This window comes from Schistocerca serialis, chromosome 3, assembly GCF_023864345.2.
Source record: "Schistocerca serialis cubense isolate TAMUIC-IGC-003099 chromosome 3, iqSchSeri2.2, whole genome shotgun sequence".
In the NCBI taxonomy this organism is placed as follows: Eukaryota; Metazoa; Arthropoda; class Insecta; order Orthoptera; family Acrididae; genus Schistocerca; species Schistocerca serialis.
The window spans coordinates 148,221,734-148,246,129 of record NC_064640.1 but is presented as its reverse complement, the minus strand read 5'-3'; the positions used below and the strand labels follow the sequence as shown (position 1 = coordinate 148,246,129).

Below are 24,396 nucleotides of genomic sequence, written 5' to 3'. Positions count from 1 at the left end.
TCTTCTTCTTCTCTCTCGACTTCTGCCCACAAATGGAAACTTGACCAGCCACCAGTGACAAAAGTACTACCGCCTGCCCCACAGTTCCTCGTCGTTTCTCGATCTGAGGACGAAAGGATTTTTCCTCTGTCAACCCTTTCGTTATCCAGAAGGGCGTAGCTGCCATAGCCGGAACTGTTAAGTCTTGTACCAGGTTGCGTAATGGTACCTTGTTACTAGAAACTGAGAGCGCCTTTCAGGCACAAAAACTTTTTCGAGCCACACTCCTGTACACGTTCCCTGTCCGGGTGGAGGCTCACCGAACTTTGAATTCATCTCGTGGTGTGGTTTATACTAGATCACTCGACGGATTGACTGACGAGGAGATTCAGTCTTTCCTCGCTGAGCAGGGCGTGACGGCTGTCCATAGGGTCATAAAAAAGGTCAACAATGACCTTGTACCGACCCGGACACTTTTCTTGACCTTTGACAGTGTTCAGCTGCCATCGCGCATCAAAGCGGGCTATGAGGTTATTTCTGTTCGCCCCTATGTCCCGACACCTACGCGCTGCTACCAGTATCAGCGTTTTAATCACACTCTCCAGTCTTGCTCCAATGCGGCTAAATGTGTCACTTGTGGCAGGGATGCCCATGAGGGTGACTGTCCACCTTCGTCTCCTCGTTGTGTGAACTGTCAGGGTGACCATGCAGCATCCTCCCGCGACTGTCCCATCTATAAGGAAGAACGCTGTATCGAAGAAATTCGGGTCAAAGAGAGAGTGTCCACCTCAGCTGCTCGCAAGCTATTTGCTAGTAGGAAGCCCACGCTGCTCCCAGCGGGGAAATACAGTACTGTCCTCGCCTCTCCTCAGACTACCAGGGAGGTGGCAACCCAGACATGCGATCTGACCTTCAGCATCACGGTCGTCCATTCGGCCAGTGCTAAGATCGCGCAGTCGACGTCTCCTCTTCCTCCCGTCACCCCACAGACACAAGCCCCTTCATCAGCTTCTGCCACGACAAAGACCCAGAAGTCAGATGCACGGGCCTTCAAGAAGGAACCGTCCCGTGCAGACTTCCTATGTACCTCGAACTCCCAGCCATCAACCAGTACTTCCACCAAATGACCTTCCAAGAAGGCTCATAGGAAGCACAGTTCTCCTTCTCCGCCACGGCGCATTTCTTCTCCTGTGCCACCCAGCGGTTGCCGCCCCAGGCCGTCATCCGTTTCGCCTGGCTGCACCGCTGGTAGCTGACCATCTGGCCGTTCACCGGCGGAGGAAGCTCCCCCTCCCAGCCATCTTACCAAGATGGCCGATGAACGTATAGAACCAATGGACGATGACTGTCCGCCTACTGATAGCGGCGGCAGTGCTCGCTCGAAGCCAGGCCCTCAACGGCCTTCGAGGTGACCCCTTCTTTCATCTTCCTTTTCTTCGTACGATGGCACTTATTCACTGGAATATTCGCAGCATTCGCTCCAACCGAGAGGACTTGAAGTTGCTGCTCCGCTTGCACCGCCCACTCGTCGTAGCCCTTGAGGAAACTAAGCTACGCCCATGCGATCAAATTGCCCTGGCACACTACACTTCTGTGTGTTTTGACCTACCCCCTGTGGTAGGTATTCTGGCTCATGGAGGGGTTATGTTGCTGGTCCGGGATGATATTTACTACGATCCCATCACATTGCACACCGGCCTGCAGGCAGTTGCCATCCGAATTACTCTCCCCACTTTTGCATTTTCCATTTGTACTGTTTACACTCCATCATCGTCTGCCGTTACCACGGCAGACATGATGCAAATTATTGCTCAGCTACCTGCACCATTTTTGTTAATTGGAGACTTCAATGCCCACCATCCCCTTTGGGGCTCTCCAGCATCCTGCCCGAGGGGCTCCCTGTTAGCAGACCTTTTCAACCAGCTCAATCTTGTCTGCCTCAATACTGGCGCCCCTACTTTTCTTTCGGACACATCTAACACCTATTCCCATTTAGACCTCTCTATATGTACTACCCAACTTGCACGCCGGTTTGAGTGGTATGCACTTTCTGATAAATATTCGAGCGACCACTTCCCGTGTGTTATCCATCTCCTGCAGCATACCCCCTCTCCGTGCTCATCTAGTTGGAACATCTCCAAAGCAGGCTGGGGGCTCTTCTCTTCCAGGGCGACCTTTCAGGATCAAACCTTCACAAGCTGCGATAGTCAGGTCGCACACCTCACGGAAGTCATTCTCACTGCTGCTGAATATTCCATCCCTCACCCTACTTCTTCTCCATGTCGCGTACCGGTCCCCTGGTGGACCGCGGCATGTAGAGACGCTTTACGTGCTCGTCGACGTGCTTTACGCACCTTTAAACGCCACCCTACAGTGGCGAATTGTATCAATTATAAACGATTACGTGCACAGTGTCGTCGTATTATTAAAGAAAGCAAGAAAGCCAGCTGGGCTGCTTTCACAAGCACCTTCAACAGTTTTACTCCTTCTTCTGTTGTCTGGGGTAGCCTGCGCCGGCTATCTGGCACTAAGGTCCACTCACCAGTTTCTGGCTTGACGGTCGCGAATGACGTCCTTGTGGCCCCTGAGGATGTCTCCAATGCCTTCTGCCGCTTTTTCGCAGAGGTTTCGAGCTCCGCTCATTACCACCCTGCCTTCCTCCCCCGAAAACAGGCAGAGGAGGCTAGGCCACCTAACTTCTGCTCCTCGAATCGTGAAAGTAATAATGCCCCATTCACCATGCGGGAACTCGAAAACGCACTTGCCCGGTCACGGTCCTCCACTCCAGGGCCTGATTCTATTCATATTCAGATGCTGAAGAACCTTTCTCCTGCGGGTAAAGGTTTCCTTCTTCGTACTTATAATCGCATCTGGATTGAGGGACATGTTCCCGCATGCTGGCGCGAGTCTATTGTTGTACCGATTCCTAAGCTGGGGAAGGACAAGCACTTGCCTTCCAGTTATCGACCCATCTCGCTTACCAGCTGTGTCTGTAAGGCAATGGAGCGAATGGTTAACTCTCGTTTGGTTTGGCTGCTCGAATCTCGACACCTACTTACCAATGTACAATGTGGATTTCGTAGGCGCCGCTCTGCTGTTGACCATCTGGTTACCTTGTCGACCTTCATTATGAATAACTTCTTGCGGAACCGCCCGACCGCAGCTGTGTTCTTTGATTTGGAGAAGGCTTACGACACCTGTTGGAGGGCGGGCATTCTCCGCACCATGCATACATGATACATGGGGCCTTCGCGGTCGCCTCCCTCTTTTTATTCGTTCCTTTTTAATGGACTGAAAGTTCAGGGTACGTGTGGGTTCTGTCCTGTCGGACACCTTTCGCCAGGAGAATGGGGTGCCATAGGGCTCAGTTTTGAGCGTCGCTCTCTTCGCCATAGCGATCAATCCAATAATGGATTGCCTCCCAGCTGATGTATCAGGCTCCCTTTTCGTGGACGATTTTACCATCTATTGCAGCGTGCAGGGTACATGTTTCCTGGAGCGCTGTCTTCAGCGTTCTCTTGACCGTCTGTACTCCTGGAGTGTCGCCAATGGCTTCAGTTTTTCTGCCAAGAAGACGGTCTGTATTAACTTCTGGCGCTACAAAGAGTTTCTCCCACCGTCCTTACGACTCGGTCCTGTTGCTCTCCCATTCGTGGAGACGACAAAATTTTTAGGTCTTACATTTGACAGGAAACTTAGCTGGTCTCCACATGTGTCATATTTGGCTGCCCGTTGTACCCATTCTCTAAATGTCCTCCGTGTTCTCAGTGGTATGTCGTGGGGAGTGGATCGAACTGTCCTACTTCGCCTATATCGGTCGATCATCCGCTCCAAGCTGGATTATGGGAGCTTCGTGTACTCTTCTGCACGGCCATCCATCTTACGCCGCCTCAACTCCATACAACATCGGGGTTTACGTCTTGCGATCGGAGCGTTTTATACTAGTCCCGTCGAGAGTCTTCATGCTGAAGCTGGTGAATTGCCACTCACCTACCGGCGTGATATACTGCTTTGTCGGTATGCCTGTCGGCTACTGTCAGTGCCCGACCACGCATCTTATCGTTCCTTTTTTGACGACTCTCTCGACCGTCAATACGGGTTGTATGTCTCTGCCCTGCTACCCCCTGGAGTTCGCTTTCATCGCCTCCTTCAACACCTTGATTTTTCACTCCCTGCAACCTTTCGAGTGGGCGAGAGCCACACTCCACCTTGGCTCCAGGCTCAGGTTCGCGTTCACCTTGACCTCAGCTCGCTCCCAAAGGAGGCTACCCCCGGTTCGGTATACCACTCCCATTTTGTCGCACTTCGTTCGAAGTTCAGTAATATGACCTTCATTTATGCAGATGGCTCTAAGACCAATGATGGGGTCGGGTGTTCTTTTATTGTCGGGGCACAAAGTTTCAAATACCGGCTCCATGGCCATTGTTCGGTCTTCACAGCTGAGCTCTTCGCCCTCTACCAGGCTGTTCTTTACATCTGCCGCCACCGACATTCTGCTTATGTCATCTGCTCCGATTCCGTGAGCGCACTCCAGAGCCTCAGTGATCTGTATCCGGTTCACCCTTTCGTGCACCGGATCCAACGCTCTCTTCAGCAGCTGGTGGACGACGGTTCTCTGGTTAGCTTTATGTGGATTCCTGGCCATGTCGGTATCCCTGGGAACAAAGCTGCAGATGCCGCGGCCAAGGCTGCGGTCCTCCAGCCTCGGACAGCTTCTTGTTGTGTCCCTTCATCAGATTGTAGCAGGATCCTTTGTCGGCGCATTCTATCGCTGTGGCATGCCGATTGGGCTGCACTTACGGACAACAAGCTTCGGGCCTTGAAACCTCTTCCCGCGGCTTGGCCGTCCTCCTCACGCCCTTCTCGGCGGGAGGAGGTCGTTTTGGTCTGGTTACGAATTGGACACTGCCGGTTCAGCCATCGCCATCTGCTGACGGCTGCGCCGGCGCCGTTCTGCCCATGTGGGCAATTGCTGACGGTCCGCCACATATTAACGTCCTGTCCGGATTTTAAGACACTGCGTCTTGATCTTGGCCTGCCATGTACTCTAGATGCCATTTTAACGGATGACCCACGAGCAGCTGCTCACATTCTTCGTTTTATAAACTTGAAAAACCTCTCCAAGGACATTTGATTATGCTGTTTTTTTTAATCCTATGCCTGTCAGTCTGTCTTTTATCGTGTTTTCCCTTTGCTGTTTTAAACTTGTGCCTCGCGGTGCATTCCTAACACAGTCTGGGCGCTAATGACCGTTGAAGTTGTGCTTCCTAAAAAAAACAAAAACAAAAAACCCCCAACCCCTCAGATTTAGTTATAAGTTGGCACAGTGGATAGGCCTTGAAAAACTGAACACTGCTACTGATTGGGATTTAGTATTTTGAAAGCCATATTTTTATCAATCACAATTTTGTGTATTTGAATTTTTAGGTTCACTTTCAGTTTCAAATTTCTTTGTATGTGTAAGCTTTTGTATAGCTCAAAGCTTTTGCATATGTATGGATATCTTTGCAACTCTTAGTTAATTTTCTGTTGTGATTAACGCAGTGTTTCTCAGAATATACTGTGAAGTAATTTTTCTCCATTACTGGAGCTCATTGATTTTTGTCTGGAAATGTAAATGGAACTGCTGTTTTTTGCCTCAACCATCCTGCATTATATTCATATCATGAAATTAAGTAAATGGGCTGAAATGAGAGGTATGTTTCTAATGGAAAGCAATAAAATGCAGCGGCATAAAATTATATCAGGTGTTAAACTGATCAAATATGCAGATATTGTAATGTAATGAATATGTAGGAAAAACTGAAAATTTATACCAAGCTAAGACTCAAACCCAGATTTTCTGCTTGACTATGAATTTGCCTTCATGCCTGACTTTTAAGTTGCCACTGATGTTCCTACCTAAGACGTCCAGACACAACTACAATAAATTATCCCGTAGGGTATGTGGTAATAGCGCTACTGGGAAAATTTGGATGGTGTGAGGACTAATGGAATTACCTCCATTCCCCCCGTTGCGCTATTTTCACGTACCCCATGCGAGAATATGTGGTGGTGTGCTTGGAGCCGCGCGGGATTAGCCGTGCGATCTAATGTGCTGCAGTCATGGACTGTACGGTTGGTCCCGGCGGAGGTTAGAGTCCTCCCTCGGGCATGGGTGTGTGTGTTTGTCCTTAGGATAATTTGGGTTAAGTAGTGTGTAAGCTTAGGGACTGATGACCTTAGCAGTTAAGTCCCATAAGATTTCACACACATTTGAACGTTTGGTGTGCTTGGAAATCAAAAATCCAGACTTAACTGACAGTGAAAATTTGTCCTTCAGGTGTACTCAGATATCCTAGGAAACTGTTCCCCATTAGCAGTAAATCATAGTTCTGATATGGTACAAAATTTTATCACTACTTCATCATTATATTCATATCATTTAAATTTTTAAAATATTTTTTTGTAATGATAAATTGTGGTCATTTTACAATGGTATATGCCATGAGGAGGTAGGTAGGGAAGGAAGGTTACATCTTTTGGATGTTCCCACTGATGAAAGGGATGAAAGAGGGCTAAATTTGCAGGCGACAAACTCTGATTAATTCGCTACATTATACATCAGTAAAAACAGTTGCAGTACTTACTTGTGGTCTAATGCCAATTCAATTTCTCACCTTCAGTGCAGTGCTGTTGGCTGCACTTCTCCACACACTTAATATGTTCTACAGTCTAGAGCAGTAATCACAACTAGGGTGATTGACTATGACACAATGAAACAAGTTCACTTACAAATTTCCTGTTCATACCAGAATAGTTGTGACCACCCCCCCCCCCCCCCCTCCTCCTCCTCCTCCTCCTCCTCCTCCTCCTCCTCCTCCTCCTCCCCCTCCCACAGTTATTGAGTGCCACTATTAGTAACTGTCTGATGGAAAATAATTCACTGTTCACACAAAGAGATCCGGAACTGAAGCTTCAGTCAATGATATGCTTTTTTCAGTCTTAAAATTTGTGTAAAAAATATTTGGCTGAAAATGTTATCCTGCTCAAATTGTCATTTTGGTTGAATTCTTGTTATGCTTAATATTACTACTTTTCTATAGTCGAGTTGGTGTAAGATGATCCATGACAGCTAGGACCACTGTTACAAGCTTTCAGCTGTGAAGTGTAATTAACTGCAGGCAAAAAAGATAAGCCATGTATACAGCTGTGACAACAGTGAGGTGCTGCTACCATAGAGACTTCGACAAAATCGTATTAGCCTCTTGGTTAAGTCAGGCATGTGGAGCTGCCATAGTCAGCCCACTGCACTGCTGGGCATCTACTTACACTGAGTTGACTATAGGACAGTCAGTGGCCTTTTACCTGTACTGTGTCATTGCTGTGTATATTATGTCTCATGTTCTATAAAAATAATTTCTGTTGGCAACACTTCCCATTTAACGCATCTTTTATCTTCATGAAGGCGCCAAATGGCAGTCCTACGTATGCTGGAAAGAAACTTGTGCAGTGTTGGGGATAAAGATTATAAGAAGAAGGAATATTTTGTGAAACGAAAGCTGAAAATACCTGCTAGTTGGATATATGAGATAAAAGCTCACAAATCTCTTGGTCAAGCAAAGTAAGTAGAATTTGAGTTTGAATGCTTTATAGGGCACCTGTCAATTAAAGTTGTTGAACACAAAATTTCTTGAATGCAGTATACATTTTGATGGATATGTTAATGTATCATATGGTGCATATTTCATGCAGGCAAGCATTTACAATCACCACATGTTGTGCAGACAGTATAGTTTGAACATTGTACACTTAATTAATTTTGTAAAGAATGAAGAAAATTAATGGTAGTAGTTTTGTAATGGCTCAATCTTGATTGATTTTAGGATGCTCAGGAAGCGAGGTTAGTTTGGCAGATAGTAAATTTCCTGACTGTCTTCAAGATTCCTATTGTAACCTAATAAATTTATCGGCAAAGTGCCTTTGAAAAAGCGTCCCTAATTTGCTAGCAATCTTCCTATTGGAAGATAATTCTTTGTTTTGCCCATCTCCAATAGTCTCTCGATGATGGACAGAAACTCAGTATAAATGACACAAATATAAGTGAGCATATACCCAAGTCCTATTGGAAACTAGTTTAGACAACAAATGAAGAAAGTATTCAGGCCTTTAAATCATGCTTGCAAGAAGGTGTTCCCATTCCTTATGGTACACAGTGCTGCAATCTAAAAGTGCAGTTTGGTCAGTGATAAATTGGAGCTATTAGTGTGCAAAATGGGTTTCCAGCATTCAAACCAAAGACAACACCAATAACTAATAGATCACCATTGGTATAAAAACTTGATGCAAAAGGAAGTGTGAGCTGTATATCAGATTAGAATTTTCAGACAACCCAGTTCAGCTACATCATTACAGCAAGTATTGTAAAATAATGAGTAAAGTTATTGAGAAACCTAAAAGTCTGTATTTAACCTTAAAAATAATGTTAGTAATAAAATAAAAATTGTTAAGTAGGGATTATACTGGTGCTGCCTTTACAAATAGAGCCTCAGACTTTTTATAACATTGAAAATAACAATGCATTTAATTTTAGAAAAAAGCAACTGAAAAATACAATCAGTATTTTTGTGTTGCTGGGAAAACACGATACAAATGCATTACAGAAAATGCCGCTGAATTTCTGAAAGTGTTCCCTTGACCCATTGAAACAGAAGTAAAGCCCTCTTAACAATGTATGAAGCAAGCGGACATCTTTAAAAAGCTAAAGATTGATAGTGGTAGGCAATTTTTAAAGTACACTACTAAAAGCCTACTGTCTCACTTGGGACAGCATTGTTTAAAGTCCTTGAAAAATTGCTGTATGCCAGAATTGCAATGCATCTTGATAACTTAAATATGCCATCATATTTCAGGCATGCATCCAGGACAGCAATATTACTTCCTCTGAAATTTTATCTTGTAACTATACAGCCATCGTAACGATGAATCTGTGACTGAACTAAAACCACTTCACACAATGATGTACTGTAAAGTAAATGCCCATCAGTCATTGGAAAGACAATAGGCACAAGAGCTTCAGTAAATAGGAACTTGAAAAGTTAGCATTTGCCATAAGTATGGATACAGATGGAAAGTTTGCCTCAAAATGTGAAATTACCTAATAAATGCTATTTCACAGCAAATTGTATCCAAATGAACCATTTTAACAGAAATGGTCTCAAATAGCTTGATTTTCTGAAATAACTTGATTTTCTGCATATAAATACAAAAAATGTGACCAGTTGTCAGTTGCATGTATTGCATGTCATCGAGCAAAGCTCAGTTTGGAAACATAAAGTGCATAAGAACTTGTTTATAACTAAAAAGTACATGAACAGAACAACGTATCGATGTGTGCGATGCTCTAGTGTCACACAAAATGTTGGGTGGTTTGATGGTTGGTATAAAATATACACAGTGTAATGAAACATAGGACTCGGCTGTTGGACCTAACATCTTAGAATAAAGAAATGAGTATGTTTGTCTGCTAGTTGAAGTTCAAAACTTGATATAATGGGGAGATTTTAATGTGTCTTAAAGTGGTGGATGTTTTGAACTCTGTGTGCATCAAATACTGGTAGACATTGGGCCTAAACTACCTTGTTTACACGACACTGCAAACTTCAACAAGCAATTACATGATAGCTATTACCAAACAGTTTCTGTTGTGCATTGTTCATTGTTTCCTTATTTTGAATCCCGTCATAGAGTATGACCATCACAACTCCAGAAGTCATCGGCGATCTGTACGACTGTGTCAGTTCTGCTCTCACAGAAAAACAGAAGGTGGGTGTAGGCTGGCTGCCCTGCAGGAGGGAGAGTGGGGATTTTTTTTTCCCCCCCCCCCCCCCCCCCTCTACATCTATACTCCGCGAGCCACCTTACGGTGTGTGGCGGAGGGTACTTATTGTACCACTATCTGATCCCCCCTTCCCTGTTCCATTCACGAATTGTGCGTGGGAAGAACGACTGCTTGTAAGTCTCCGTATTTGCTCTAATTTCTCGGATCTTTTCGTTGTGATCATTACGCGAGATATATGTGGGCGGTAGTAATATGTTGCCCATCTCTTCCCGGAATGTGCTCTCTCGTAATTTCGATAATAAACCTCTCCGTATTGCGTAACGCCTTTCTTGAAGTGTCCGCCACTGGAGCTTGTTCAGCATCTCCGTAACGCTCTCGCGCTGACTAAATGTCCCCATGACGAATCGCGCTGCTTTTCGCTGGATCATGTCTATCTCTTCTATTAATCCAACCTGGTAAGGGTCCCATACTGATGAGCAATACTCAAGAATCGGACGAACAAGCGTTTTGTAAGCTACTTCTTTCGTCGATGAGTCACATTTTCTTAGAATTCTTCCTATGAATCTCAACCTGGCGCCTGCTTTTCCCACTATTTGTTTTATGTGATCATTCCACTTCAGATCGCTCCGGATAGTAACTCCTAAGTATTTTACGGTCGTTACCGCTTCCAATGATTTACCACCTATGGCATAATCGTACTGGAATGGATTTCTGCCCCTATGTATGCGCATTATATTACATTTATCTACGTTTAGGGAAAGCTGCCAGCTGTCGCACCATGCATTAATCCTCTGCAGGTCCTCCTGGAGTACGTACGAGTCTTCTGATGTTGCTACTTTCTTGTAGACAACCGTGTCATCTGCAAATAGCCTCACGGAACTACCGATGTTGTCAACTAAGTTATTTATGTATATTGTAAACAATAAAGGTCCTATCACGCTTCCCTGCGGTACTCCCGAAATTACCTCTACATCTGCAGATTTTGAACCGTTAAGAATGACATGTTGTGTTCTTTCTTCTAGGAAATCCTGAATCCAATCACAAACCTGGTCCGATATGCCGTAAGCTCGTATTTTTTTCACTAAACGTAAGTGCGGAACCGTATCAAATGCCTTCCTGAAGTCCAGGAATACGGCATCAATCTGCTCGCCAGTGTCTACGGCACTGTGAATTTCTTGGGCAAATAGGGCGAGCTGAGTTTCACATGATCTCTGTTTGCGGAATCCATGTTGGTTATGATGAAGGAGATTTGTATTATCTAAGAACGTCATAATACGAGAACACAAAACATGTTCCATTATTCTACAACAGATTGACGTAAGCGAAATAGGCCTATAATTATTCGCATCTGATTTATGACCCTTCTTGAAAATGGGAACGACCTGCGCTTTCTTCCAGTCGCTAGGTACTTTACGTTCTTCCAGCGATCTACGATAAATTGCTGATAGAAAGGGGGCAAGCTCTTTAGCATAATCACTGTAGAATCTTAAGGGTATCTCGTCTGGTCCGGATGCTTTTCCGCTACTAAGTGATAGCAGTTGTTTTTCAATTCCGATATCGTTTATTTCAATATTTTCCATTTTGGCGTCCGTGCGACGGCTGAAGTCAGGGACCGTGTTACGATTTTCCGCAGTGAAACAGTTTCGGAACACTGAATTCAGTATTTCTGCCTTTCTTCGGTCGTCCTCTGTTTCGGTGCCATCGTGGTCAACGAGTGACTGAATAGGGGATTTAGATCCGCTTACCGATTTTACATATGACCAAAACTTTTTAGGGTTCTTGTTTAGATTGTTTGCCAATGTTTTATGTTCGAATTCGTTGAATGCTTCTCTCATTGCTCTCTTTACGCTCTTTTTCGCTTCGTTCAGCTTTTCCTTATCAGCTATGATTCGACTACTCTTAAACCTATGATGAAGCTTTCTTTGTTTCCGTAGTACCTTTCGTACATGATTGCTATACCACGGTGGATCTTTCCCCTCGCTTTGGACCTTAGTCGGTATGAACTTATCTAAGGCGTACTGGACGATGTTTCTGAATTTTTTCCATTTTTGTTCCACATCCTCTTCCTCAGAAATGAACGTTTGATGGTGGTCACTCAGATATTCTGCGATTTGTGCCCTATCACTCTTGTTAAGCAAATATATTTTCCTTCCTTTCTTGGCATTTCTTATTACACTTGTAGTCATTGATGCAACCACTGACTTATGATCACTGATACCCTCTTCTACATTCACGGAGTCGAAAAGTTCCGGTCTATTTGTTGCTATGAGGTCTAAAACGTTAGCTTCACGAGTTGGTTCTCTAACTATCTGCTCGAAGTAATTCTCGGACAAGGCAGTCAGGATAATGTCACAAGAGTCTCTGTCCCTGGCTCCAGTTCTGATTGTGTGACTATCCCATTCTATACCTGGTAGATTGAAGTCTCCCCCTATTACAATAGTATGATCACGAAACTTCTTCACGACGTTCTGCAGGTTCTCTCTGAGGCGCTCAACTACTACGGTTGCTGATGCAGGTGGTCTATAGAAGCATCCGACTATCATATCTGACCCACCTTTGATACTTAACTTAACCCAGATTATTTCACATTCGCATTCGCTAATAACTTCACTGGATATTATTGAATTCTTTACTGCTATAAATACTCCTCCACCTTTGGCGTTTATCCTATCCTTGCGGTATATATTCCATTCTGTGTCTAGGATTTCGTTACTGTTCACTTCCGGTTTTAACCAACTTTCCGTTCCTAATACTATATGCACACTATTTCCTTCAATAAGAGATACTAATTCAGGAACCTTGCCCTGGATACTCCTGCAGTTTACCAATATTACGTTAACTTTTCCTGTTTTTGGTCTCTGAGGACGGACGTTCTTTATCAACGATGATAATGTCCTCTCTGGTAAGCCGTCAGGTATTTTATCGTTTCGTCCAAGGGGGGGTCCCTCTAACCTAAAAAAAACCCCGTGTGCACGCCACAAGTACTCTGCTACCCTAGTAGCTGCTTCCGGTGTGTAGTGCACGCCTGACCTGTCTAGGGGGGGCCCTACAGTTCTCCACCCAATAACGGAGGTCGATGAATTTGCAACCATTATAGCAGAGTCGTCTGAGCCTCTGGTTTAGACCCTCCACACGGCTCCAAACCAGAGGACCGCGATCGACTCTGGGCACTGTGCTGCAGATATTAAGCTCAGCTTGCACTCCGCGTGCGATGCTGGTTGTCTTCACCAAATCAGCCAGCCGCCGGAAGGAACCAAGGATGGCCTCAGAACCCAAGCGGCAGGCGTCATTCGTTCCGACATGTGCTGCTATCTGCAGCCGGTCACACCCAGTGCGTTCAATAGCTGCCGGAAGGGCCTCCTCCGCATTACGGACGAGACCCCCCGGCAAGCACACCGAGTGCACACTGGCATTCTTCCCCGACCTACCCGCTATTTTCCTAAGGGGCTCCATAACCCGCCTAACGTTGGAGCTCCCTATAACTAATAGGCCCGCCCTCTGTGACTGTCGGGACCTTGCCGGAGAATCGGCCACTGGCCCAACAGGCGAGGCATCCTGTGGTGGCTCGGAAACGATGTCATCACCGCTAGGAAGCACCCCGTACCTGTTGGAAAGGGGTAAGGCAGCTGCCACGCGGCCAGATCCCACCTTCGCCTTTCGGCCAGGCACGCGCGAGCCCACCACTGTCCGCCATTCACCCTGGAGTGATGGCTGACCGGTAAGATGCTCACTGCCGGAAGACGCAGCGACATCAGGGGTTCCATGTGATTCCAAGGCCACCGAAGTAGGCATAGGTCTCACCACAGTTGCCCCAACGCCACTACGAGCCGACGCCTGCGCCTCGAGCTCGATGAGCCTAACAGACAAAGCCTCCACCTGTCCCCGAAGAGTGGCCAATTCTCCTTGCGTCCGCTCACAACAACCACAGTCCCTACACATGACTATGTTTACCCTACTCTATACGGTGACAAATTCCCAAGATAATCTTCTGATGAGCTACTCTGATAATCAAGAAACACTCACTGAAATACGAGACGCGAAAACTACGCTAGGTTTTCCCAGAAAAACTATTTAAAAGCTAAGCGCAGCAAATAAGTACAAAAACGCTTTATACAAACAGTACTCGCTGCTGCTGGTGCTCTCGCTCTGGCTGTCACAAAACAACTGCTGATTCAAGTGACTAGTGGCTAACGGCCGCGAAACAAACAAAAGACGGTTTTAGGGCGCTTTCTGTTCTAAACGATCAAGAAAACACTAAGAAATCTAACACGAAAACTACGTAAAGTTTTATCAAGAACTGTTAGTTACTATGCAGAGCAGATAAACACAAATAGAATCCCTTCCTTAGTGGAAGGTCGTAAACAAAATTGTTTCTCCACACAGCTCCTCTCCCCTCTGGCAGTCTCACCAGTCTTGAACATGCAAAAAGTCTTCCACTGAAGTGCAAATAGGTATTTTCAGTTCTATTTCTATGCTAAGCTTCTTGTCGGTTCCATATATAGTATTTTTAAGTATGAGTTGCACAGCTATTTATGCCCCTGAAAGGTCAGAATTAATATTCGGCAGTTTTTTGTAATAATCTATTGGGTAAGAAAAGAAAAATGTCAACACACCTTAAGTCGGAGAACTGTTCACCGGCAGGAAAACGCTGCTGTTCTAAACAGAAACAATCATTGGGTGAAAGTATAGATAGATCCAAAAGATGAAAACAAAGAAACACCACTTTAGGAAAAAATTTGTAAGTTTTTGCAAAAGTAAACCCACTCAAAAAGCTCCCAAATCACCACTTTCTTTAAGTCAGTTTCAGAGCACTAAGGCTCCGTCTTGAGGCACATCATAAAAACCTTTCAAATTAGTAAGTCTGATCATTTACAGGCAACAACAAATTCAAATGTGAATTTCGCTACAAATACACGAGGCAGTTGGCACAAGTATCGGTCGTAGATAAGGTAGTTGCTCATAGGTAAAACTCCATCCATCTAGGAATAAACCATACCAAATGCAAAGTCAGAAAATCCATAGTGCTTATGAATTGTGTGTTCATTTATTAAACTTGATAGCATGTATTTGAATACTAGGCAGCAAAAAGTGCTGTAAAAGGCAAATGTGAAATGAATTACTTCCTTTGTCAAGCTCAGTTGTCTGCAAATTTATTAATTTATTTTTTATTTTTTGTATTCTTGTATTTTTTTTACTCCCCCCCCTCCTCCTCCTCCTCCTCCTCCTCCTCCTCCTCCTCCACTGATTTCTTGACCACTGAATCCCAATAGGATGAGGCTGTATTCAGTATCTTGAGTTTCCTGTAATCTATGGAATGGCCAGTTGAAATCCAAAGTTTAGCTACTCCTAATTCGTCATGGACAAGAAGACAGCAAGCCAGTTTACAAATAAAGAAAAGTGGAACATTATTCAGGAAGTGGACAAAAATTCACACACAAAGTGTGTTGATATTTCTTGAAAACTAAACATTCATCTATCAACATTAAATATAATAGTGAGCAAACAAAAAATAATTAAAGCAGCATGTTTGGACAGAGGAAATTGGAAGCAAAATAGTGCACAACAGTCTGTTCTCAGAACGGGAAAATGTACTACTTAAGTGGATAAAACATGCTTGTGCTTTGAACATTTCAGTAGACAGTACAGTGGTTCATGCTAAAGCAAAATATTTGGCATAGAAGTTGGGACTCTGGAATGAAACATTCCAGAACAGACATAATTTAGTGTATAAATATGTTTGAAGAGAGACTGGAAGTGTGAATGTTGACAATGTTCAGTCGTGGAAAAATACTCTTCTATTTGTCACAGGAAAGTACAGTCTCGATGATGTTTTTAATGCAGATGAACAGACTCTCCCCCTCCCCTCTCCTTCGTGAAAAATTTAATGAAGAGAGGCTAACTGCTGTATTATATTGTAACAAAGATGTAACAGAAAAGTTGATGCCAGTAATAATTGGGAAGACGGAGTCCACAATGCTTCAAAAATGTGAGGATATTTCCATGTCGATATAAATCAAATGAGAGTGCACGGGTAAAAACTACTGCTTTTGAACAATTTTTGCATGCCTGGGATGCAAAACTGGGCTTTACAAAAAGGAAAATAATTCTGTTTATTGACCAGTGTGCAGTGCATCCCTAAGATACACTACAGTAAAATGATGTAGATGTTTTTTCCTCCCAGTTCTAAAAGTCACCTGCAGATACTTGAGTAAGGTGTTACAAAATGCCTGAAACAAAAATACGCGAAGGTTCTTGTACAGAAGAGACTGGCTTGCCCTCATTGTACAATGAAAAAGGTTATGACCTGGGATGCTATGCATTTTGTAAAAAGTGACTGGGATTCTGTGCAAGAAAGCACAATCTCAAACTGCTTCAAGGAGGATGGCTTTCATCGGATACTGGCAGAAGACATCACACCAGAAAACTAAGTAATTGCAGCTGAACAGTGGCAGCAAATAATAGGACAAGAAGAAAACGATTACTGTCTTAGCTTCAATGAATATGTTGACTGTGACTAAGGTGTTGCCGTTCGTCAGTCCATGATAGTTGATGATGGGTTGGAGGAACAGATGGCAGAGAAACCAGAGGAAAGTGAAGACAAGGATGAACTGGAACCTTCACCATTTCCTACAATGTCGAAAGCTATTGATGCAATGGTCACAGTTACGCATTATGTTCGTGTTGAAGTCAGTGGTGTGTTGAACACAGTAACAAAGATAGACAATACAGTATTAAAATTGGATAAAAGAAACCTTCATGAAGACAGGAGTACGCACTGTATGTTATCATGCTTTAGTGTAGTTAGGTTAACAGTATGTACAGTATACTGATAGTTTGTTGAAATGACAACCCTTATTTAGTTACCAGTAGTGATTCACTAATGAAGAGAGGCTAAATGAAGAATGTTAGTTTGTTTTGAGAACTGTAATAATAATTGCAGTTTTAGTGTCTTTTCATTTTTTCTTCAGCACATGCCACATAGATATTTTGGATGCTAGTAGGTGCACTGTCATGTCACGTGACTCCCCTGCATTCCATTAGGCTGATGGCATAAGTGTACATATCCAATGTGTTGGATTTAGCCAGTGTCACTGTATTTAACACAATTCCAGAATGCTTTAGACACCATTCCTCACAAGCATCTTCTAACCAAACTGTGTGCCTATGAAATATCACCTCAGTTGTGCAACTGGATTCGTTATTTCCTGTCAGAAAGGTCACAGTTCGTAGTAATACGTGGAAAGTTGTCAAATAAAACAGAAATAATATCCGGTGTTCCCCAAGGAAGTTGTTCCTGATCTATATTAACGACATAAGAGACAATCTGAGTAGCAATCTTAGACTGTTTGCAGATGATGCTGTCATATACCAACTTGTAAAGTCATCACATGACCAAAATGAACTGTATGGTGCGAAAAGTGGCAATTGACCCTGAATGAAGAAAAGTGTGAAGTTATCCACATGAGTACTAAAAGAAATCCGCTAAATTTAGATTACGCAGTAAGTCGCACAAATCTGAATGCTATACATTCAACTAAATACTTCGGGATTACGATCACAAATACCCTAAATTGAAACAATCACATAGATAATATTGTGGCTAGAGCCAACCAAAGACTGCGATTCATTGGCAGAACACTTAGAACATGCAACAGGTTTACTAAAGAGACTGCTTACACCACCACACTTGTTTGCCATATTCTGGAGTATTGCTGTGCGGTGTGGGATCCGCACCAGATGGGACTGACGGATGACATCAAAAAAGTACAAAGAAGGGCAGCTCGTTTTGTATTATCACGAAATAGGAGAGATAGCACCACAGACATGATATGTGAATTGGAGTGGCAATCATTAAAACAAAGGCATTTTTCGTTGGGATGGGATCTTCTCATTAAATTTCAATCACCAGTTTCCTCCTCCAATTGTGAAAACATTCTTTTGGCACCCACCTACATAGAGAGAAATGATCATCACGATAAAACGAGAGAAATCAGGGCTCACACAGAAAAATTTAAGTGCTCGTTTTTCCCGCATGCCGTTAGAGAGTGGAATGGTAGACACACAACTTGAAGGTGGTTCATTGAACCCTCTGCCAGGCACTTTACTGTGACTAGCAGAGTAATCATGTAGATTTTTGTTTCTTGTACACTAACACATAATTTTGAGTGTTTCTGGGTAGGATATTATGAACATGATTTTGAAAAAGTGCATTTTGTGCTATAATTTACTGCTGTAGCATGTCAGTAAGTGTGCCATTAAGAGATTCCATTTTACCACAAGTATGGTACCCCTAATCGTGTATTTTCTCAGATGAAAAAATCGAGTCATTAACAAATTAGGTATATTTCGGTAGTACATAGTTCCGCTTAAGGCTCAAAATCTGCAGTCCTTTCAAAAATGTGCTAGAGAGATTATACTGTATGTAGAACTACTGTACATAGGGCTCTTACATCAGACTCCACAGCAGAGAATACGAACTGGTACTTTTGGAAAATAAATTCAATAAGACAAAGTGTATGTACCCTTCCACGCACTGGCAGATCGACAAATCATAAGGTATATGTGGAAGATGACTTGTTTTTATGAAAGTTGGGTATTTATTGAATTCCTCATCAGTGTGGTAATAATTACTTAGGAGAACAATACACATTGTACAAGAACAATGCATCAGACACCAGAAAAGGAGATCTGCAGTACCAAACATAGATTTTCCACTGCCCATTCCGTGGTTTACATGAAAATCAAGATACTGGCTACAGCCTAATCCTATTGGTATTCAGTATCCAAGGAAGCCGTGGAAATAAAATTAGCAGACAACCTGTTCAACCAACATCAGGGTTTCATGATTGGAAAATGATGGCAATGACTTGTTTTGTGTCTGTCCCCTGAGGAATTATTGTTCAGTCTTTGCTGCCTGGTATTCAGACACATGCCATTCATTTTAGTGAGTAACAACATGATCCGTAAGTACTGTGGATTTTCTGTCATGTCACTTGCTATATTTTATTCTTAGACACACAAAATTTCATAAATGAGTGACCCAACTGTCTTACATGTAACAAATGCATGTCTGCCACAGTATATCATGGGTAAAGTGGTTTTATTTACAAAATTACTAATGTGCTGTGCTAAAAATTTAAATGCAGTAAATATATAGTTTTGCACTTTCCACAGAACATATCCTTTTTTAAATGAAGATGTCTCGTTTATTTTGTCCTTAAAGCATTTTGCAGTGAAGGAAGGTGTCACTACAGATAGTTAATAAAAGTTAAAATTGATTCATGTGCATTAAGGAGGAAAAGAGATTCCTGACAGTATCAATTCCTATAGACTGTACAATGCTGTCTCATCACTTCCGTCCTCTCAAAGACTGAAAATGACTTCAACACAACTGTTACTCTGTACTTCGCGTTAACGAAGTATTTTGTACATAGGTCCAGAGGCTACAGGTGACTTCCTGAGTTTGGAGGCACACAAGCATTTAAATTCCTCATAAATTATGTTTCCTTGGAATGTACAGGGAACACATCAGTAAATAGTACAATTTTCCTTCTTGCTGCATTAATCTTGTCAGAAATCTTTGACTTTTTTCAAGCATTTATATGCAGTCTTGAAGGACTGCTGATGTACTTGGAAGTACAAATTACTGTTTTTATGTTTTAGAAATACTTGGCAATTAATAGTGAATGCAACTTTTCAATTTCATCACAATTTACACGAACTAGTGCCACCCTTTCTTTACTCTTTTACCTCTGTGACATTTTTCTCCTGTAAAGGAATATGATTTTGCAGCAATTATATTATAAAAACTCCAGGCTTCTGCCGAGAGTTCTCTTTTTTTTAATCAGCAGAGCCTCACTTCTCTTTTCACACTTTGGAACAAGAGATTGAGGTTTTTAAAAAGATGCAGCCAGCCATTGGATACATTGAAATTGTCAATGCTGATCTTCAGAATGATTTCACGAGTCTTATATTGCAGTATGTTTCTGCTCACAGGAATGCTTCCTCTTCTCTGTCCTTGAAACTACTTCAGAAGAGTGTTTTCCACATCATTGAATGTAGACATATGACTGTCCTTCCTTTTGAATCCACAGGTATCATTAGCTGATTTATTTAAAAACGCTTCCATATTTTTGAGTATGCCACCTATGTAGGTGGTGCTGAACTGTGTTCCTCCACCATGTCAGAAAGATTTATGTTAAGATTGTCATCAACATTGTGGATGATTGGCAGCTGTTGCTGTGAAGTAAGCTTTCTACATTTGCTGGTCCTAACTCCACAAAAATAAAATTGATAGCATCAACACTTCAGTAAACAAACAACTGCAATTCGTGCACCATTCATAGATTTAGTGACTAAGGTCAGATCACATGACTTTGTCCGTGGAAATACATATCCGATTCTTTAAATGCATCTGCCAATATTGTTAAACGAGAAGCAGAGTTACTAACTATGATCTAGATACCTGTCAACCAGTTGAATTGATTACCATTTACTGCATCTCACAACAAAAAATACAACCTGTGTCAAATTGAAATAAATCAGAAACTCAGTTGAGCATGTTAAGAATTACGTAAAAACTGGATTTAAACATGAAAAATGTTTCATGTTTATTCCTTCAAAGCAGTCCTTTTCTTAAAGAAGGGTTTGTTACCAAATTGGAGATAAAGCAGGTCTTAGAGATTCATTGTATTCAAGCTTTTCATAGAGAAGAAGTTGCGCTTTCTCAGGCATCTCAGTACATCTCAAACAGGCAGAAAGGTGTTGATGGAATTATGATAATGCGTCAAAAAACTATCAGATAGAATGCTTTCAAATTTCTTTCTTTTTTTCGTAGCACTTTCAATGTTTTTCTCTAAATTGTCCTCCTCCCAGTTGAGTTACACGATACAAAAGTTACACACACAAGAATTTGTCATGAGCATAATAGCCTCCTCCTTTGGATAGACATGACATCACTTCTGAAAACTGAAGTAATGCCTACCCATTTTTTTTAACACACTACAATCACTTTACAATGTTCATGAATTAACAAAACTTTACATCACAAAGGTTAAGTGTGTGCAGTTCCCGTGATACCATGTGTATCTGGTGAAAATATTTACAAAAAATTGAAGCTGTAAGTGTATTAGAAATTGTTTAATAATTATGAAAACTGAAGAGTAAAGAATACACTAGATGACAGAAAAGAACAGCCATCCCAAAAGTCAAGCAACTGGTGTATGTTGACTGCTTTTCTAACAAACATTTCTGTTTCCAGTGTAAGGATGCTGTATTTATACTCAGATAGAAAATGAAGCGAATGAAAGTGAAGCAAAAAAAATTGATAATCATCAAATCCAAAAATTCTGCACTACTTTACTTTCACACCCAACAAAGAAAAAAACAAACCTACTGTTCAGTTATGTAGTAAAGTTTTGTAAGCTACAAATGCTGATTTCCTACTATTTATGTTGACTTTGATGCTTGTTTCTTGCCTCACTTTTATTTGTTCTGTTCTATCCAGATATGAATAAAACATCCTTGGTGTAGTGTTCACTTTCCAATGACATCAAATGTCCCAGAGACATACCTTGTTTTATCTACTCCGTGGTAACTCCGTAATGCGTAAATGTATATTGGACACTTCAGCAGGATGTCACTAGCACATATGTAATTACTCAACAAGTATATGTTTGCAATCATAATTTTTGCCCTTTTTTTCTCATCTTTGTGGTTACTCCACTTACAGTTGTGGATGTATTAAAAACAGTAAGAGTCTAGTGCCTGTATATTCAGATGTTTTAGCACTTAAGTAATAAATTTCACTGAAATATGCTGGTTTCACGTTTTTTTGCACTTTGAAATCGACCGAAAATATGACAGACTGTACCAGGTAGTATTGGAATAACTATTTTTTTTTTTTTTTCACAGTGAAACCATTTTGCATTTATAGCGTGCGTGAATTTCACATAGCTCCACTAATAAGTTTTGATCTTAGTTCAGAAAGTGAACCTTGTTAACAAATTCACCATGTTATATAATACCAATATTTGAGCAACCGAACAAGGCTCAGTCTGTCTGAATTGGCATGAGATAGTGTTGCAGGGTATGTGTGTCCCGGGACAATTGGGAAATCCAGGGAAAACCCGGAATTTTTTTAAGAATTATGGGAATTTTTCATTGTTTCAGTTTTCAGTTAAATTTTTGTAATTTTGACTGGTAAGAACTGATACTGTAACAAAGAATTTTACTTTAGCCTGCTATTGCAGAATAATACTGCAGCAATAAAATACAAACCAGAGAAAAACGCCAATATAAAACTTGATGGGCAAAGAAAATGCACCATTTACAGCAACAAAACACAGTATGCACACAAGTGTGCACCGGCAGCGGAAGTGTCAAAGGCTTTAGGATGAAGACTGTGTAATACTTCATAACAGCAAACTGCTTTCAATGACTGTGACATCACAACTGTTTAAATCAGGTTCTCGTTTGAGCAGTTGCCAGTGGGCTTGTGCGCACACCAGAGCTGAAATTGCGTGTGAACAGCTCTCCTCCTGCAACTTGTTACTTGAAGTGTGGCTATTAGCTGTATAAGCAGTTGGTGCGAGCAGCCAAATGCTACACTGAAAATTTTTTCTGGCGCACCCAAGGTGCCAGATTCATGTGTGCACATCGCAGAGTTATCGTGGGGAGTAGCCTCCATGTGATCTGTGTTTGTTTCATGATTTTGCTGTTCTCTCTCCATTTACAGCTCTCTCACCAAATGAAAACAAAATGGATTTCTGTGGCTGGGAGCTATCAAGTGAATTAAAATACATTCACATAATTACAGAAGACTGTTATTAGTTACAAATTTCTGATTTTATTTTATTTCCACATTATTGGCAATCAAGAATTAATCATCTTGAAGAACAATGAAGTTATTTCTGTCAGTTTGCTAAAGAAATTTGGCTGTTGTTATTTCTTCCCTGCAGAGACAATCAATTTATTTGAAACGAAGTGGTTAGTTTCAATTGTTCACTTAATTTCAAGTGCATATTTTCATCTTCTGCCACAAATGGCATTATGCCATACTAAAGAGCCAAGCGTGAGGTAATACATACTGGTACTCCTAGAAAATTTACTTCTCAAAAACCAGCTTTAACAAAATTTTACGTATCTGCCTTCCGTCAAACACAGTAAGTGTTTTTTGATCACAAGACTTGTCTCAACAATAGTTTTGTGCCTCCTATCGGCTTGACATTATTTCTTAATTTGTGTTGTTCATGTCGTAATTTACAGAACGCCATTCCTCAGTAAATTATAGACTGGCAGCACATCATGTTTTATTGTTGTAATTCCCTATAATGCTTTATATTTACACCTAGCGTAGAATATACACTGTCAATTATACAGTTCTTTGGCTTTACTTACAACCTTGTTAATTTTTATATATTCCAAAAAGTCATGGAAAGTTGATTTTTATTAGTTCTAGTGTATACTTCTGACGTTTTTTCCCCAAGAAAATTGTGTCTTATTAGCTTTTTACATCGCTGTGTAGGTGTAAACCTGACAAGAAATGCTATGTAACAGTATTTCAGCGTACAAATAAAACAAATCTATGTTAAAACCACCACACTGCAAAATATTAAGATACTGTGAGTTTGAGTCTAGTTTTGAAATAAATATTGTGCCAACGACTGCTTTCTTATTTTGCATTCCTTATCTGGATAGGATGAACAAACAATTGCCCAAAGTACAACTACTCCATGTATCCCCTCTGAACAACATGCTGCAGTGCTGCAGCTGGCCCCATGATGCCCGTTTACACATGAAATTCTAAAAAAAATGCAGTGAAAGGTGTGTGAGAAGAATGAACACTAAGCACAGGCTTCCTACAACATTGTAGCTGTGCTAACACTTGTTTCCTGGCTCTCTCTGGCAACTGCTCAAGCGAACCAAATTTGAACAGGTCAGGAAAATATTGCAGATGGTAGTCTTGAAAATCATTACCTTTAAATTAATTTTTCCTTTACACAAGATGAACTATGTTATGTGTGAGAACATGCAATGAATTTCTTAAATCACAGTGTGTTTGACTCTCATTCGAAGCGTAACGATTTGAGGACCAGCCAGTTCGAAAAATGTGGGCCCAGAAGACCAGACATTTGTCATTATTTAAAATTTTTGTGGTACGTTTGTGTCTGATACATCTTTAAGGGTAACACATGCAAAAAAGACAGTATTATATGTGAAAGCTTAGCTTTTCTTGTAGATTGAAACTGTGTACCGGGCCAAGACTTGAACCCAAGCATGACTCAGGGCTCAAATGGCAGAGCACATGTCTGTGAAAGGCAAAGATAGTGAGTTTGAGTCTCGGTCTGGTACACAGTTTAAATCTGTCGGGAAGTTTCATATCAGTGCACACTCCGCTGCAGAGTGAAAGTCTAATTCTGGAAACATTCATGTATGTTCTTGCCGTTTTTTTTTTTGTGTTGTCATCATTTTTGTTATTTTCATTTTTCAACTTGTATTCGCACAAAATATGGTTTGTTGTTTTGTTAATTGCAAACTTAAATTACAGATGAACTTCACTTTATACACACAATTTTGCCAGTCAGAGGTGATACCAG

General features: G+C 41.8%; 1 protein-coding gene across 2 annotated transcripts in view; it reads left to right on the top strand.

Annotated features, from left to right (window-relative positions):
* LOC126469857 (nuclear pore complex protein Nup98-Nup96-like) overlaps nucleotides 1-24,396 on the top strand; it is a 232,716-nt gene that overhangs the window by 182,836 nt on the left and 25,484 nt on the right. For both annotated transcript variants that reach the window (XM_050097163.1, XM_050097164.1), the window contains one exon: nucleotides 7,427-7,582. In XM_050097163.1, coding sequence (XP_049953120.1) covers nucleotides 7,427-7,582 — 156 coding nt within the window. The remainder of the gene's footprint in view (nucleotides 1-7,426; nucleotides 7,583-24,396) is intronic.